Source organism: Scyliorhinus torazame, chromosome 28, assembly GCF_047496885.1.
Source record: "Scyliorhinus torazame isolate Kashiwa2021f chromosome 28, sScyTor2.1, whole genome shotgun sequence".
NCBI lineage: Eukaryota > Metazoa > Chordata > Chondrichthyes > Carcharhiniformes > Scyliorhinidae > Scyliorhinus > Scyliorhinus torazame.
In genome coordinates, this window is record NC_092734.1 from 4,369,065 (window position 1) to 4,387,400 (window position 18,336).

An 18,336-nucleotide genomic window follows, 5' to 3' on the forward strand; every position below is an offset into this window, starting at 1 on the left:
GAGTGCTGCACTGTAGGAGGGTCAGTGCTGAGGGAGTGCTGCACTGTTGGAGGGTCAGTGTTGAGGGACTGCTGCACTGTTGGATGGTCAGTGTTGAGGGAGTGCCGCACTGTCAGAGGGTCAGTGTTGAGGGAGTGCTGCACTGTAGGAGGGTCAGTGCTGAGGGAGTGCTGCACTGTTGGAGGGTTAGTGTTGAGGGAGTGCTGCACTGTTGGAGGGTCAGAGTTGAGGGAGTGCCGCACTGTCAGAGGGTCAGTGTTGAGGGAGTGCTGCACTGTCAGAAGGTCAGTACTGAGGGAGTGCTGCACTGTCAGAGTGTCAGTATTGAGGGAGTGCTGCACTGTCAGAGGGTCGTGCAGAGGGAGTGCTGCACTGTCAGAGGGTCAGTACTGAGGGAGGGCCGCACTGTCAGAGAGTCAGTACTGAGGGAGGGCCGCACTGTCAGAGGGTCAGTACTGAGGGAGTGCCACACTGTCAGAGGGTCAGTACTGAGGGAGTGCTGCACTGTAGGAGGGTCAGTACTGAGGGATTGCTGCACTGTGGGAGGGTCAGTACTGAGGGAGCGCCGCACTGTCAGAGGGTCAGTACTGAGGGAGTGCTGCACTGTGAGGGTCAGTGCTGAGGGAGTGCTGCACTGTCAGAGAGTCAGTACTGAGGGAGTGCTGCACTGTCAGAGGGTCAGTACTGAGGGAGTGCTGCACTATAAGAGGGTTCAGTACTGAGGGAGTGCTGCACTGTCAGAAGGTCAGTACTGAGGGAGTGCTGCACAGTCAGATGGTCAGTACTGAGGGAGTGCTGCACTGTAGGAGGGTCAGTGCTGAGGGAGTGCAGCACTGTTGGAGGGTCAGTACTGAGGGAGTGCCGCATTGTCAGATGGTCAGTGCTGAGTGAGTGCTGCACTGTTGCATGGTCAGTGTTGAGGGAGTGCCGCACTGTCAGAGTGTCAGTGTTGAGGGAGTGCTGCACTGTTCGAGGGTCAGTACTGAGGGAGTGCTGCACTGTTGGAGGGTTAGTGTTGAGGGAGTGCTGCACTGTTGGAGGGTCAGTGCTGAGGGAGTGCCGTACTGTCAGAGGGTCAGTGTTGAGGGAGTGCTGCACTGTCAGAAGGTCAGTACTGAGGGAGTGCTGCACTGTCAGAGGGTCAGTACTGAGGGAGTGCTGCACTGTCAGAGGGTCAGCGCTGAGGGATTGCTGCACTGTTGGAGGGTCAGTGTTGAGTGAGTGCTGTGCACTGTCAGAGGGTCAGTGCTGAGGGAGTGCTGCACTGTCAGAGGGTCAGTGCTGAGGGAGTGCTGCACTGTCAGAGGGTCAGTAATGAGGGAGTGCTGCACTGTTGGAGGGTCAGTGTTGAGGGAGTGCTGCACTGTCAGAGGTTCAGTACTGAGGGAGTGACGCACTGTCAGATGGTCAGTACTGAGGGAGTGCTGCACTGTCAGAGGGTCAGTACTGAGGGAGTATCGCACTGTAGGAGGGTCAGTACTGAGGGATTGCTGCACTGTCAGAGGGTCAGTACTGATGGAGTGCTGCACTGTCAGAGAGTCAGTACTGAGGGAGTGCCACACTGTCAGATGGTCAGTACTGAGGGAGTGCTGCACTGTCAGAGGGTCAGTACTGAGGGAGTGCTGCACTGTGGGTGGGTCAGTACTGAGGGATTGCTGCACAGTAGGAGGGTCGATATTGAGTGAGTGCGGCACTGTCAGAGGGTCAGTACTGAGGGAGTACCGCACTGTGGGTGGGTCAGTACTGAGGGAGTGCTGCACTGTCAGAGGGTCAGTACTGTGGGAGTGCCGCACTATCAGAGAGTCACTACTGACGGAGAGCTGCACTGTCAGAGGGTCAGTGCTGAGGGAGTGCTGCACTGTTGGAAGGTCAGTGTTGAGTGAGTGCTGCACTGTTGGATGGTCAGTGTTGAGGGAGTGCTGCACTGTCAAAGTGTCAGTATTGAGGGAGTGCTGCACTGTCAGAGGGTCGTGCAGAGGGAGTGCTGTTCTGTCAGAGGGTCAGTACTGAGGGAGTGCTGCGCTGTCAGAGGGTCAGTACTGAGGGAGTGCTGCACTGTCAGAGGGGTCAGTACTGAGGGAGTGCTGCACTGTCAGAAGGTCAGTACTGCGGGAGTGCTGCACAGTCAGATGGTCAGTACTGAGGGAGTGCTGCACTGTCAGAGGGCCAGTATTGAGGGAGTGCTGCACTGTCAGAAGGTCAGTACTGCGGGAGTGCTGCACAGTCAGATGGTCAGTACAGAGGGAGTGCTGCACTGTAGGAGGGTCAGTGCTGAGGGAGTGCTGCACTGTTGGAGGGTCAGTACTGAGGTAGTGCCGCGTTGTCAGATGATCAGTGCTGAGTGAGTGCTGCACTGTTGGATGGTCAGTGTTGAGGGAGTGCTGCACTGTCAGAGTGTCAGTATTGAGGGAGTGCTGCACTGTAGGAGGGTCAGTGCTGAGGGAGTGCTGCACTGTCAGAGGGTCAGTACTGAGAGATTGATGCACTGTCAGAGGGTCAGTACTGAGGGAGTGCTGCACTGTCAGAAGGTCAGTACTGAGGGAGTGCTGCACTGTCAGAGGGCCAGTATTGAGGGAGTGCCGCACAGTCAGATGGTCAGTACTGAGGGAGTGCTGCACTGTTGGTGAGTCAGTGTTGAGGGAGTGCTGCACTGTCAGAGTGTCAGGGTTGAGGGAGTGCTGCACTGTTAGAGGGTCAGTACTGAGGGAGTGCTGCACTGTCAGAGGGTCAGTGCTGAGGGAGTGCTGCACTGTAGGAGGGTCAGTGCTGAGGGAGTGCTGCACTGTTGGAGGGTCAGTGTTGAGGGAGTGCTGCACTGTTGGAGGGTCAGTGTTGAGGGAGTGCTGCACTGTTGGAGGTTCAATGTTGAGGGAGTGCCGTACTGTCAGAGGGTCAGTGTTGAGGGAGTGCGGCACTGTCAGAAGGTCAGTACTGAGGGAGTGCCGCACTGTCAGAGGGTCAGTACTGAGGGAGTGCTGCACTGTCAGAAGGTCAGTACTGAGGGAGTGCTGCACTGTCAGATGGTCAGTACTGAGGGAGTGCTGCACTGTCAGAAGGTCAGTACTGAGGGAGTGCTGCACTGTGGGAGGGTCAGTACTGAGGGAGCGCCGCACTGTCAGAGGGTCAGTACTGAGGGAGTGCTGCACTGTCAGAGGGTCAATACTGAGGGAGCGCTGCACTGTCAGAGAGTCAGTACTGAGGGAGTGCCACACTGTCAGAGGGTCAGTACTGAGGGAGTGCCGCACTGTCAGAGGTTCAGCACTGAGGGAGTGCTGCACTGTCAGAATGTCAGTACTGAGGCAGTGCTGCACTGTCTGAGGGTCAGTACTGAGTGAGTGCTGCACTGTCGGAGGGTCAGCGCTGAGGGAGTGCCGCAATGTCAGATGGTCAGTGCTGAGTGAGTGCTGCACTCTTGGATGGTCAGTATTGAGGGAGTGCTGCACTGTCAGAGTGTCAGTATTGAGGGAGTGCTGCACTGTCAGAGGGTCAGTGCAGATGGAGTGCTGCACTGTCTGAGGGTCAGTACTGAGGTAGTGCTGCACTGTCAGAGGGTCAGTACTGAGGGAGTGCTGCACTGTCAGAGGGTCAGTACTGAGGGAGTGCTGCACTGTCAGAGTGTCAGTGTTGAGGGAGTGCTGCACTGTCAGACGGTCAGTACTGAGGGAGTGCTGCACTGTCAGAGGGTCAGTGCTGAGGGAGTGCTGCACTGTAGGAGGGTCAGTGCTGAGGGAGTGCTGCACTGTTGGAGGGTCAGTGTTGAGGGACTGCTGCACTGTTGGAGGGTCAGTGTTGAGGGAGTGCCGCACTGTCAGAGGGTCAGTGTTGAGGGAGTGCTGCACTGTAGGAGGGTCAGTGCTGAGGGAGTGCTGCACTGTTGGAGGGTTAGTGTTGAGGGAGTGCTGCACTGTTGGAGGGTCAGTGTTGAGGGAGTGCCGCACTGTCAGAGGGTCAGTGTTGAGGGAGTGCTGCACTGTCAGAAGGTCAGTACTGAGGGAGTGCTGCACTGTCAGAGGGTCAGTACTGAGGGAGTGCTGCACTGTCAGAGGGTCAGTGCTGAGGGAGTGCTGCACTGTTGGAAGGTCAGTGTTGAGTGAGTGCTGCACTGTTGGATGGTCAGTGTTGAGGGAGTGCTGCACTGTCAGAGTGTCAGTGTTGAGGAAGTGCTGCACTGTCAGAAGGTCAGTACTGAGGGAGTGCTGCACTGTCAGAGGGTCAGTACTGAGGGAGTGCTGCACTGTCAGAGGGTCAGTGCTGAGGGAGTGCTGCACTGTCAGAGGGTCAGTGCTGAGGGAGTGCTGCACTGTCAGAGGGTCAGTAATGAGGGAGTGCTGCACTGTTGGAGGGCCAGTGTTGAGGGAGTGCTGCACTGTCAGAGAGTCAGTACTGAGGGAGTGCTGCACTGTCAGAGGTTCAGTACTGAGGGAGTACCGCACTGTCAGATGGTCAGTACTGAGGGAGTGCTGCACTGTCAGAGGATCAGTACTGAGGGAGTGCCACACTGTGGGAGGGTCAGTACTGAGGGAGTGCTGCACTGTCAGAGGGTCAGTACTGAGGGAGTGCTGCACTGTCAGAGGGTCAGTACTGAGGGATTGCTGCACAGTAGGAGGGTCGATATTGAGTGAGTGCGGCACTGTCAGAGGGTCAGTACTGAGGGAGTACCGCACTGTGGGTGGGTCAGTACTGAGGGAGTGCTGCACTGTCAGAAGGTCAGTACTGAGGGAGTGCTGCACTGTCAGATGGTCAGTACTGAGGGAGTGCTGCACTGTCAGAAGGTCAGTACTGAGGGAGTGCTGCACTGTGGGAGGGTCAGTACTGAGGGAGCGCCGCACTGTCAGAGGGTCAGTACTGAGGGAGTGCTGCACTGTCAGAGGGTCAATACTGAGGGAGCGCTGCACTGTCAGAGAGTCAGTACTGAGGGAGTGCCACACTGTCAGAGGGTCAGTACTGAGGGAGTGCCGCACTGTCAGAGGTTCAGCACTGAGGGAGTGCTGCACTGTCAGAATGTCAGTACTGAGGCAGTGCTGCACTGTCTGAGGGTCAGTACTGAGTGAGTGCTGCACTGTCGGAGGGTCAGCGCTGAGGGAGTGCCGCAATGTCAGATGGTCAGTGCTGAGTGAGTGCTGCACTGTTGGATGGTCAGTATTGAGGGAGTGCTGCACTGTCAGAGTGTCAGTATTGAGGGAGTGCTGCACTGTCAGAGGGTCAGTGCAGATGGAGTGCTGCACTGTCTGAGGGTCAGTACTGAGGTAGTGCTGCACTGTCAGAGGGTCAGTACTGAGGGAGTGCTGCACTGTCAGAGGGTCAGTACTGAGGGAGTGCTGCACTGTCAGAGTGTCAGTGTTGAGGGAGTGCTGCACTGTAGGAGGGTCAGTGCTGAGGGAGTGCTGCACTGTTGGAGGGTCAGTGTTGAGGGACTGCTGCACTGTTGGAGGGTCAGTGTTGAGGGAGTGCCGCACTGTCAGAGGGTCAGTGTTGAGGGAGTGCTGCACTGTAGGAGGGTCAGTGCTGAGGGAGTGCTGCACTGTTGGAGGGTTAGTGTTGAGGGAGTGCTGCACTGTTGGAGGGTCAGTGTTGAGGGAGTGCCGCACTGTCAGAGGGTCAGTGTTGAGGGAGTGCTGCACTGTCAGAAGGTCAGTACTGAGGGAGTGCTGCACTGTCAGAGGGTCAGTACTGAGGGAGTGCTGCACTGTCAGAGGGTCAGTGCTGAGGGAGTGCTGCACTGTTGGAAGGTCAGTGTTGAGTGAGTGCTGCACTGTTGGATGGTCAGTGTTGAGGGAGTGCTGCACTGTCAGAGTGTCAGTGTTGAGGAAGTGCTGCACTGTCAGAAGGTCAGTACTGAGGGAGTGCTGCACTGTCAGAGGGTCAGTACTGAGGGAGTGCTGCACTGTCAGAGGGTCAGTGCTGAGGGAGTGCTGCACTGTCAGAGGGTCAGTGCTGAGGGAGTGCTGCACTGTCAGAGGGTCAGTAATGAGGGAGTGCTGCACTGTTGGAGGGCCAGTGTTGAGGGAGTGCTGCACTGTCAGAGAGTCAGTACTGAGGGAGTGCTGCACTGTCAGAGGTTCAGTACTGAGGGAGTACCGCACTGTCAGATGGTCAGTACTGAGGGAGTGCTGCACTGTCAGAGGATCAGTACTGAGGGAGTGCCACACTGTGGGAGGGTCAGTACTGAGGGAGTGCTGCACTGTCAGAGGGTCAGTACTGAGGGAGTGCTGCACTGTCAGAGGGTCAGTACTGAGGGATTGCTGCACAGTAGGAGGGTCGATATTGAGTGAGTGCGGCACTGTCAGAGGGTCAGTACTGAGGGAGTACCGCACTGTGGGTGGGTCAGTACTGAGGGAGTGCTGCACTGTCAGAGGGTCAGTACTGAGGGAGTGCCGCACTATCAGAGAGTCAGTACTGACGGAGAGCTGCACTGTCAGAGGGTCAGTGCTGAGGGAGTGCTGCACTGTTGGAAGGTCAGTGTTGAGTGAGTGCTGCACTGTTGGATGGTCAGTGTTGAGGGAGTGCTGCACTGTCAGAGTGTCAGTATTGAGGGAGTGCTGCACTGTCAGAGGGTCGTGCAGAGGGAGTGCTGTTCTGTCAGAGAGTCAGTACTGAGGGAGTGCTGCACTGTCAGAGGGTCAGTACTGAGGGAGTGCTGCACTGTCAGAGGGGTCAGTACTGAGGGAGTGCTGCACTGTCAGAAGGTCAATCCTGAGGGAGTGCTGCACAGTCAGATGGTCAGTACTGAGGGAGTGCTGCACTGTAGGAGGGTCAGTGCTGAGGGAGTGCTGCACTGTTGGAGGGTCAGTACTGAGGGAGTGCCGCGTTGTCAGATGGTCAGTGCTGAGTGAGTGCTGCACTGTTGGATGGTCAGTATTGAGGGAGTGCTGCACTGTAGGAGGGTCAGTGCTGAGGGAGTGCTGCACTGTCAGAGGGTCAGTACTGAGGGATTGCTGCACTGTCAGAGGGTCAGTACTGAGGGAGTGCTACACTGTCAGAAGGTCAGTACTGAGGGAGTGCTGCACTGTCAGAGGGCCAGTATTGAGGGAGTGCCGCACAGTCAGATGGTCAGTACTGAGGGAGTGCTGCACTGTTGGTGAGTCAGTGTTGAGGGAGTGCTGCACTGTTAGAGGGTCAGTACTGAGGGAGTGCTGCACTGTCAGAGGGTCAGTGCTGAGGGAGTGCTGCACTGTAGGAGGGTCAGTGCTGAGGGAGTGCTGCACTGTTGGAGGGTCAGTGTTGAGGGAGTGCTGCACTGTTGGAGGGACAGTGTTGAGGGAGTGCTGCACTGTGGGAGGGTCAGTGTTGAGGGAGTGCCGTACTGTCAGAGGGTCAGTGTTGAGGGAGTGCTGCACTGTCAGATGGTCAGTACTGAGGGAGTGCTGCACTGTCAGAGGATCAGTACTGAGGGAGGGCCACACTGTGGGAGGGTCAGTACTGAGGGAGTGCTGCACTGTCAGAGGGTCAATACTGAGGGAGTGCTGCACTGTCAGAGGGTCAGTACTGAGGGAGTGCTGCACTGTCAGAGGGTCAGTGCTGAGGGAGTGCTGCACTGTCAGAGGGTCAGTGCTGAGGGAGTGCTGCACTGTCAGAGGGTCAGTAATGAGGGAGTGCTGCACTGTTGGAGGGCCAGTGTTGAGGGAGTGCTGCACTGTCAGAGAGTCAGTACTGAGGGAGTGCTGCACTGTCAGAGGTTCAGTACTGAGGGAGTGCCGCACTGTCAGATGGTCAGTACTGAGGGAGTGCTGCACTGTCAGAGGATCAGTACTGAGGGAGTGCCACACTGTGGGAGGGTCAGTACTGAGGGAGTGCTGCACTGTCAGAGGGTCAGTACTGAGGGAGTGCTGCACTGTCAGAGGGTCAGTACTGAGGGATTGCTGCACAGTAGGAGGGTCGATATTGAGTGAGTGCGGCACTGTCAGAGGGTCAGTACTGAGGGAGTACCGCACTGTGGGTGGGTCAGTACTGAGGGAGTGCTGCACTGTCAGAGGGTCAGTACTGAGGGAGTGCCGCACTATCAGAGAGTCAGTACTGACGGAGAGCTGCACTGTCAGAGGGTCAGTGCTGAGGGAGTGCTGCACTGTTGGAAGGTCAGTGTTGAGTGAGTGCTGCACTGTTGGATGGTCAGTGTTGAGGGAGTGCTGCACTGTCAGAGTGTCAGTATTGAGGGAGTGCTGCACTGTCAGAGGGTCGTGCAGAGGGAGTGCTGTTCTGTCAGAGAGTCAGTACTGAGGGAGTGCTGCACTGTCAGAGGGTCAGTACTGAGGGAGTGCTGCACTGTCAGAGGGGTCAGTACTGAGGGAGTGCTGCACTGTCAGAAGGTCAATCCTGAGGGAGTGCTGCACAGTCAGATGGTCAGTACTGAGGGAGTGCTGCACTGTAGGAGGGTCAGTGCTGAGGGAGTGCTGCACTGTTGGAGGGTCAGTACTGAGGGAGTGCCGCGTTGTCAGATGGTCAGTGCTGAGTGAGTGCTGCACTGTTGGATGGTCAGTATTGAGGGAGTGCTGCACTGTAGGAGGGTCAGTGCTGAGGGAGTGCTGCACTGTCAGAGGGTCAGTACTGAGGGATTGCTGCACTGTCAGAGGGTCAGTACTGAGGGAGTGCTACACTGTCAGAAGGTCAGTACTGAGGGAGTGCTGCACTGTCAGAGGGCCAGTATTGAGGGAGTGCCGCACAGTCAGATGGTCAGTACTGAGGGAGTGCTGCACTGTTGGTGAGTCAGTGTTGAGGGAGTGCTGCACTGTTAGAGGGTCAGTACTGAGGGAGTGCTGCACTGTCAGAGGGTCAGTGCTGAGGGAGTGCTGCACTGTAGGAGGGTCAGTGCTGAGGGAGTGCTGCACTGTTGGAGGGTCAGTGTTGAGGGAGTGCTGCACTGTTGGAGGGACAGTGTTGAGGGAGTGCTGCACTGTGGGAGGGTCAGTGTTGAGGGAGTGCCGTACTGTCAGAGGGTCAGTGTTGAGGGAGTGCTGCACTGTCAGATGGTCAGTACTGAGGGAGTGCTGCACTGTCAGAGGATCAGTACTGAGGGAGGGCCACACTGTGGGAGGGTCAGTACTGAGGGAGTGCTGCACTGTCAGAGGGTCAATACTGAGGGAGCGCTGCACTGTTAGAGGGTCAGTACTGAGGGAGTGCGGCACTGTTAGAGGGTCAGTACTGAGGGAGTACCGCACTGTGGGTGGGTCAGTACTGAGGGTGTGATGCACTGTCAGTGGGTCAGTACTGAGGGAGTGCTGCACTGTCAGAGAGTCAGTACTGAGGGAGTGCCGCAATGTCAGATGGTCAGTGCTGAGTGAGTGCTGCACTGTTGGATGGTCAGTATTGAGGGAGTGCTGCACTGTCAGAGTGTCAGTATTGAGGGAGTGCTGCACTGTCAGAGGGTCAGTGCAGAGGGAGTGCTGCACTGTCAGAGGGTCAGTACTGAGGTAGTGCTGCACTGTCAGAGGGTCAGTACTGAGGGAGTGCTGCACTGTCAGAGGGTCAGTGCTGAGGGAGTGCTGCACTGTAGGAGGGTCAGTGCTGAGGGAGTGCTGCACTGTTGGAGGGTCAGTGTTGAGGGACTGCTGCACTGTTGGAGGGTCAGTGTTGAGGGAGTGCCGCACTGTCAGAGGGTCAGTGTTGAGGGAGTGCTGCACTGTAGGAGGGTCAGTGCTGAGCGAGTGCTGCACTGTTGGAGGGTTAGTGTTGAGGGAGTGCTGCACTGTTGGAGGGTCAGTGTTGAGGGAGTGCCGCACTGTCAGAGGGTCAGTGTTGAGGGAGTGCTGCACTGTCAGAGGGTCAGTACTGAGGGAGTGCTGCACTGTCAGAGGGTCAGTACTGAGGGAGTGCTGCACTGTCAGAGGGTCAGTGCTGAGGGAGTGCTGCACTGTCAGAGGGTCTGTACTGAGGGAATGCTGCACTGTTGGAGTTTCAGTGTTGAGGGAGTGCTGAACTGTCAGAGAGTCAGTACTGAGGGAGTGCTGCACTGTCAGATGGTCAGTACTGAGGGAGTGTTGCACTGTCAGTGAGTCAGTACTGAGGGAGTGCCGCACTGTCAGATGGTCAGTACTGAGGGAGTGCTGCACTGTCAGAGGGTCAGTGCTGAGGGAGTGCTGCACTGTCAGAGGGTCAGTACTGAGGGAGTGCTGCACTGTTGGAGGGTCATTGTTGAGGGGGTGCTGCACTGTCAGAAGGTCAGTACTGAGAGAGTGCTGCGCTGTTGGAGGGTCAGTGCTGAGGGAGTGCTGCACTGTCAGAGGGTCAGTGCTGAGGGAGTGCTGCACTTTTAGAGGGTCAGTACTGAGGGAGTGCCGCACTGTCAGAGGGTCAGTACTGAGGGAGTGCTGCACTGTTGGAGAGTCAGTACTGAGGGAGTGCCGCACTGTCAGAGGATCAGTACTGAGGGAGTGCTGCACTGTTGGAGGGTCAGTACTGAGGGAGTGCTGCACTGTTGGAGGGTCAGTGTTGAGAGAGTGCTGCACTGTCAGAAGGTCAGTACTGAGGGAGTGCTGCACTGTCAGAGGGTCAGTGCTGAGGGAGTGCTGCACTGTTGGAGGGTCAGTGTTGAGTGAGTGCTGTGCACTGTCAGAGGGTCAGTACTGAGGGAGTGCTGCACTGTTAGAGAGTCAGTACTGAGGGAGTGCCGCACTGTCAGAGGGTCAGTACTGAGGGAGTGCTGCACTGTCACAGGGTCAGTACTGAGGGAGTGTTGCACTGTCAGAAGGTCAGTACTGAGTGAGTGCTGCACTGTCAGAGGATCAGTACTGAGGGAGTGCCGCACTGTTGGAGGGTCAGTGTTGAGGGAGTGCCGCACTGTCAGAGGGTCAGTACTGAGGGAGTGCCGCACTGTCAGAGGGTCAGTACTGAGGGAGTGCTGCACTGTCAGAGGGTCAGTACTAAGGGAGTGCTGCACTGTCAGAGGGTCAGTACTGAGGGAGCGCCGCACTGTCAGAGAGTCAGTACTGAGGGAGTGCTGCACTGTCAGAGGGTCAGTACTGAGGGAGTGCTGCACTGTTGGAGGGACAGTGTTGAGGGAGTGCCGCACTGTTGGAGGGTCAGTACTGAGGGAGTGCTGCACTGTTGGAGGGTCAGTGTTGAGGGAGTGCCGCACTGTCAGAGGGTCAGTGTTGAGGGAGTGCCGCACTGTCAGAGGGTCAGTACTGAGGGAGTGCCGCACTGTCAGTGGGTCAGTACTGAGGGAGTGCTGCACTGTCAGAGGGTCATTGTTGAGGAAGTGCCGCACTGTTTGAGGGTCAGTGTTGAGGGAGTGCTGCACTGTCAGAGGGTCAGTACTGAGGGAGTGCTGCACTGTCTGAGGGTCAGTACTGAGGGAGTGCCGCACTGTCAGAGGGTCAGTACTGAGGGAGTGCTGCACTGTCAGAGGGTCAGTACTGAGGGAGTGCTGCACTGTCGGAGGGTCAGTACTGAGGGAGTGCCGCACTGTCAGAGGGTCAGTACTGAGGGAGTGCTGCACTGTCAGAGGGTCAGTACTGAGGGAGTGCCGCACTGTCAGAGGGTCAGTACTGAGGGAGTGCTGCACTGTCGGAGGGTCAGTACTGAGGGAGTGCTGCACTGTCGGAGGGTCAGTACTGAGGGAGTGCTGCACTGTTGGAGGGTCAGTACTGAGGGAGTGCTGCACTGTTGGAGGGTCAGTACTGAGGGAGTGCTGCACTGTCAGAGGGTCAGTACTGAGGGAGTGCCGCACTGTCAGAGGGTCAGTACTGAGGGAGTGCCGCACTGTCAGACGGTCAGTACTGAGGGAGTGCTGCACTGTCAGAGGGTCAGTACTGAGGGAGTGCCGCACTGTCAGAGGGTCAGTACTGAGGGAGTGCTGCACTGTCAGAGGGTCAGTACTGAGGGAGTGCCGCACTGTCAGAGGGTCAGTACTGAGGGAGTGCCGCACTGTCAGAGGGTCAGTACTGAGGGAGTGCTGCACTGTTGGAGGGTCAGTGAGATGGAATTTACAAAGGAATATCCACGTTCTATTGGATCATCTGAAAGATGGGGCTTCAGTAGAGAAGGAGTGCAGCTCATTCTTCATTCATCCATCTGGTTAATAAGTCTTTTCCTTAAGTTATAAACTATATTTCGGAGTAACTTAACGGGCTGATGTGCATTTGTCAGACTTGTGATCAGGGGCAGGTCTGTCTGTCGTGGATGTTCAAACATTGAGGAGGCCCAGTAACAACGAGGCTTCTGAATCTCTGCACAAAACCAAATCAGCAACAAATAGAAAGGAGTTGAACATGTCATTGACTGGTGATTAACCGGAGAGGGACTTTCTGCAAAGCCTTCCTCAAAGCAGAGGAAATTGTTTGTACAATCAAATCAACAAGTTTAGTTCCAGCAATTGGCACAATGTAAAGCAAAATCTGTGATTAAGATTCACTCGGTGACTCAGGAAGTTGAACCAATCTCATTGATGTCAAAGTTGAAATATGAAAGGAGATTCTAGGACAAGCCTTGTCCCATTAAGTTCAGCCTCCAGTCCCAATAAAGAGATCAATGACTTTGCACCTCCAGAATACACTTGTTTAGAAAAATAAATGTTGGTCTTTCTCAGCAATTCTCAAATTTTCAAGTATCTCTCTGCCCCTTTCCTTTAGAAGCTGATTATTTTCTCTCTGGTTCCTCTCCTCCAAGGCGTATGTTACTGAAATTCCCGAGGTGGGATGTTGTAGCTTGACACTCCTGCCGTTGTCAGTCTGCTTCCTGTTAACAAATATGGCACCAGTGTTAGTCTGACGTTCATTCTGATGGGGACGGACTGGCTCCGGCCTCAATCTGCCATGGAGCTTGTGGAAATGAGGCACTCTCTGTGTAACAAGCTTTCTTGTTGGCGAGGAACCTCTGTTGTTGCACCCTTCGGGCAGGGGGTGAAGGAATGCATGGGGTGGGTGCGAAGGTGCTAATCACTGACCCACACCAAAGATTAACAGCAGGGCAATACCAGTGTACCTATCTCACAACAGGTCCAAGTCAGTGTCAGAGACATCCTCAAAGGGGCCCAGCAGCACATCAGAGGTTTGAACTTCTAGAGCAATTACCGTGCGTTAGCCCAGGCCAGAACTGCCAAAAGGTCGCAGTTCGCAAAGGCAATGAATGCCTCGACATTGGAAGATCTGGTCCAACACTTCAGGCCGGTGACCTGCAATGATGTGGGGTATCCATCCCCATCCAGACGTTACCCTGAGGTAACACCTCATCTATTGTAACTCTACATCAATCAGCCTATAATCTTCAGACTCTGAGCTCAAAGAGCCATGTGGGTTGTGTACTCTAGAGGTGGGAACGTTGAAGCTGGAGCAGATGGGGATGCTTAGAATGATGAAAGGAGTGGATGAGGACGTTACAGAATGACCCTTCATCTCAGTCGGGAAACCAGAACAAGGAGATATCGTATTGGAATTTAAACATAAACAGCTTAATTCAGAAAATCTGATTGTGAGGATGTGGAGTAGACCTTCCCAGAAGGAGATGGATGGTAAATCCGCTGGGATGTTTACAGAGGGAGATGGATGGTAAATCCGCTGGGATGTTTACAGAGGGAGATGAGACACTGGAATAAAAGGGACGGGATTGACAGGTGCCCCAGCCGCGTGTTTCACTGGCGGTGGGATTCTGAACTCCTGCCACTCGTCAATGGGATTTCCCATTGAAATCATCCCATGTAGCCGGGACACCTGATGGTGGGGGTGCGCTGCCAGCGGGAAATGAGAATTCCGGCCAAAATGTTTCAGGAGAGAGGAAGAGCTATTGAGATAAAAGAGAACAAAGTGATTGAAAATGGCGAGAGCTAACTCCTCTATTCCTGATATCCATTGATAACCCATTGATATCCCATTGATATCCCATTGATATCCCATTGATATCCCATTGATAACCCATTGATAACCCATTGATAACCCATTGATACCCCATTGATATCCCATTGATATCCCATTGATAACCCACTGATATCCCATTGATAACCCATCGATATCCCATTGATATCCCATTGATAACCCACTGATATCCCATTGATAACCCATTGATATCCCATTAAGATCCCATTGATAACCCATTGATATCCCATTGATAACACATTGAAAACCCATTGATAACTCATTGATATCCCATTGATATCCCATTGATAACCCATTGATATCCCATTGAGATCCCATTGATAACCCATTGATATCCCATTGATAACTCATTGATAACCCATTGATAAACCATTGATATCCCATTGATGTACCACTGATATCCCACTGATATCCCACTGATATCCCACTGATATCCCACTGATATCCCACTGATATCCCATTGATATCCCATTCATAACCCATTCATAACCCATTCATAACCCATTCATAACCCATTGATAAACCATTGATATCCCATTGATGTACCACTGATATCCCATTGATAACCCATTGATAACCCATTGATAACCCATTGATAACCCATTGATAACCCATTGATAACCCACTGATATCCCATTGATATCCCATTGATAACCCATTGATAACCCACTGATAACCCACTGATATCCCATTGATAACCCATTGATATCCCATTGATATCCCATTGATAATCCACTGATATCCCATTGCTATCCCATTGATATCCCATTGATATCCCATTGATATCCCATTGATAACCCACTGATAGCCCATTGATATCCCATTGATATCCCATTGATAATCCACTGATATCCCATTGATATCCTACTGATAGCCAATTGATATCCCATTAGGCAGCACGGTAGCATTGTGGATAGCACAATTGCTTCACAGCTCCAGGGTCCCAGGTTCGATTCCGGCTTGGATCACTGTCTGTTCGGAGTCTGCACATCCTCCCCGTGTGTGCGTGGGTTTCCTCCGGGTGCTCCGGTTTCCTCCCACAGTCCAAAGATGTGCAGGTTAGTTGGATTGGCCATGATAAATTTCCCTTAGTGTCCAAAATTGCCCTTAGTGTTGGGTGGGGTTACTGGGCTATGGGGATAGGGTGGAGGTGTTGACCTTGGGTAGGGTGCTCTTTCCAAGAGCCGGTGCAGACTTGATGGGCCGAATGGCCTCCTTCTGCACTGTAAATTCTATGACAATATCCTATTGATAACACATTGATAACCCATTGATAAACCATTGATATCCCATTGATATCCCATTGATAACCCACTGATATCCCATTGATAACTCGTTGATAACCCACTGATATCACATTGATAACTCATTGATAACCCACTGATATCCCATTGATAACTCATTGATAACACACTGAAATCCCATTGATATCCCATTGACAACCCATTGCTAACCCACTGATATCCCATTGCTAACCCACTGATATCCCATTGATAACCCACTGATATCCCATTGACAACCCATTGATAGCCCATTGATCACCCACTGATATTCCATCGATATTCCATTGATAACCCACTGATATCTCATTTATAACCCATTGATAACGCGCTGATAACCCATTGCTTGTTTTCCTGTTTACAGAAAGCAGACATCGCTGTCTCGGCAATAACCATCACTCCTGAGAGAGAATGTGTTGTGGATTTCAGCAAGCGCTACATGGATTATTCTGTTGGAATCCTCCTGAAGAAACCAGAGGAAAAGATTAACATATTCTCGATCTTTGCTCCCTTTGACTTGGCAGTCTGGGCCTGCATTGCTGCCGCCATCCCCCTGGTGGGGGTCTTGATCTTTGTCCTCAATCGGGTGCAGTTGGTCCGGACACAGACACCGACACACCCTCAGACCCCACCTTCCTCCTCCAGCACTCTGCACAGTGCCATCTGGCTGGTGTACGGAGCATTTGTTCAACAAGGTAGATCATAACCGTTCATGTCACACTGTAACTGGGAAATATAATTGTACAATAACATGGCACACATGTGAAATACAGGGTGTACGGGACATGGGCAGCACGGTAGCACAAGTCGCTAGCACTGTTGCTTCACAGCGCCTGGGTCCCAGGTTTGATTCCCCGCTGGGTCACTGTCTGTGCTGAGTCTGCACGTTCTCCCGGTGTCAGCATGGGTTTCCTCCGGGTGCTCCAGTTTCCTCCCACAGTCCAAAGACGTGTAGGGTAGATGGATTGGCCATGATAAATTGCCCTTAGTGTCCAAAAACGTTAGGAGGGGCTATTGGGTTTCGGGGATGGGGTGGAAGTGAGGACTTAAGTTGGTCGGTGCAGACTCAATAGGCCGAACGGCCTCCTTCTGCACTGTATGTTCTAAGTTCTATGTTCACTTGAGGATTGTGCTGTATCTGGGCTGGAGAGTGGACATGATGGTTTATAGCGGGGATGGTGGTTTTTCGTGGGGACGATGGTTTATAGTGGGGATGGTGGTTTATAGTGGGGATGGTGGTTTATAGCGGGGATGGTGGTTTATAGCGGGGATGGTGGTTTATAGTGGGGATGGTGGTTTATAGCGGGGATGGTGGTTTATAGCGGGGATGGTGGTTTATAGTGGGGATGGTGGTTTATAGTGGGCATGGTGGTTTATAGTGGGGATGGTGGTTTTTCGTGGGGACGATGGTTTATAGTGGGGATGGTGGTTTATAGTGGGGATGGTGGTTTATAGCGGGGATGGTGGTTTATAGTGGGGATGGTGGTTTATAGTGGGGATGGTGGTTTATAGCGGGGATGGTGGTTTATAGTGGGGATGGTGGTTTATAGTGGGGATGGTGGTTTATAGTGGGGATGGTGGTTTATAGCGGGGATGGTGGTTTATAGTGGGGATGGTGGTTTATAGCGGGGATGGTGGTTTATAGCGGGGATGGTGGTTTATAGTGGGGATGGTGGATTATAGCTGGCACGGTGGTTTATAGTGGGGATGGTGGTTTATAGTGGGGATGGTGGTTTATAGCGGGGATGGTGGTTTATAGCGGGGATGGTGGTTTATAGTGGGCATGGTGGTTTATAGTGGGCATGGTGGTTTATAGTGGGCATGGTGGTTTATAGTGGGCATGGTGGTTTATAGCGGGCATGGTGGTTTATAGTGGGGATGGTAGTTTATAGTGTGGATGGTGGTTTATAGTGGGGATGGTGGTTTATAGCGGGGATGGTGGTTTATAGCGGGGATGGTGGTTTATAGTGGGGATGGTGGTTTATAGTGTGGATGGTGGTTTATAGTGGGGATGGTGGTTTATAGCGGGGATGGTGGTTTATAGCGGGGATGGTGGTTTATAGCGGGGATGGTGGTTTATAGCGGGGATGGTGGTTTATAGCGGGGATGGTGGTTTATAGCGGGGATGGTGGTTTATAGCGGGGATGGTGGTTTATAGTGTGGATGGTGGTTTATAGTGGGGATGGTGGTTTATAGCGGGGATGGTGGTTTATAGCGGGGATGGTGGTTTATAGTGGGCATGGTGGTTTATAGTGGGGATGGTGGTTTATAGCGGGGATGGTGGTTTATAGCGAGCATGGTGGTTTATAGCGGGGATGGTGGTTTATAGCGAGGATGGTGGTTTATAGCGGGGATGGTGGTTTATAGCAGGCATGGTGGTTTATAGTGGGGATGGTGGTTTATAGCGGGGATGGTGGTTTATAGCGAGGATGGTGGTTTATAGCGAGGATGGTGGTTTATAGCGGGCATGGTGGTTTATAGCGGGGATGGTGGTTTATAGCGGGGATGGTGGTTTATAGCGGGGATGGTGGTTTATAGCGGGGATGGTGGTTTATAGCGGGGATGGTGGTTTATAGCGAGGATGGTGGTTTATAGCGAGGATGGTGGTTTATAGTGGGGATGGTGGTTTATAGTGGGCACGGTGGTTTATAGCGAGGAAGGTGGTTTATAGCGGGGATGGTGGTTTATAGCGAGGATGGTGGTTTATAATGGGGATGGTGGTTTATAGCGGGCACGGTGGTTTATAGCGGGGAAGGTGGTTTATAGCGAGGATGGTGGTTTATAATGGGGATGGTGGTTTATAGTGGGGATGGTGGTTTATAGCGGGGATGGTGGTTTATAGCGGGCAAGGTGGTTTATAGCGGGCATGGTGGTTTATAGCGAGGATGGTGGTTTATAATGGGGATGGTGGTTTATAGTGGGGATGGTGGTTTATAGTGGGGATGGTGGTTTATAGCGGGCAAGGTGGTTTATAGCGGGGATGGTGGTTTATAGCGGGGATGGTGGTTTATAGCGGGGATGGTGGTTTATAGCGGGGATGGTGGTTTATAGCGGGGATGGTGGTTTATCGCGGGGTTGGTGGTTTATAGCGGGCAAGGTGGTTTATAGCGGGCATGGTGGTTTATAGCGAGGATGGTGGTTTATGGCGGGGATGGTGGTTTATAGTGGGCATGGTGGTTTATAATGGGGATGGTGGTTTATAGTGGGCTTGGTGGTTTATAGCGGGCGTGGTGGTTTATAGTGGCGATGGTGGT

At 53.4% G+C, this 18,336-nt stretch overlaps 1 protein-coding gene across 1 annotated transcript in view; it reads left to right on the forward strand.

The window, feature by feature from the left end:
* The window catches only part of LOC140403431 (glutamate receptor ionotropic, delta-1-like), a 1,359,932-nt gene that overhangs the window by 1,139,340 nt on the left and 202,256 nt on the right, over positions 1 to 18,336 (forward strand). Inside the window, 1 exon segment of the mRNA XM_072491342.1 lies at positions 15,447 to 15,777. Within this exon segment, the coding sequence (XP_072347443.1) occupies positions 15,447 to 15,777 (331 nt within the window).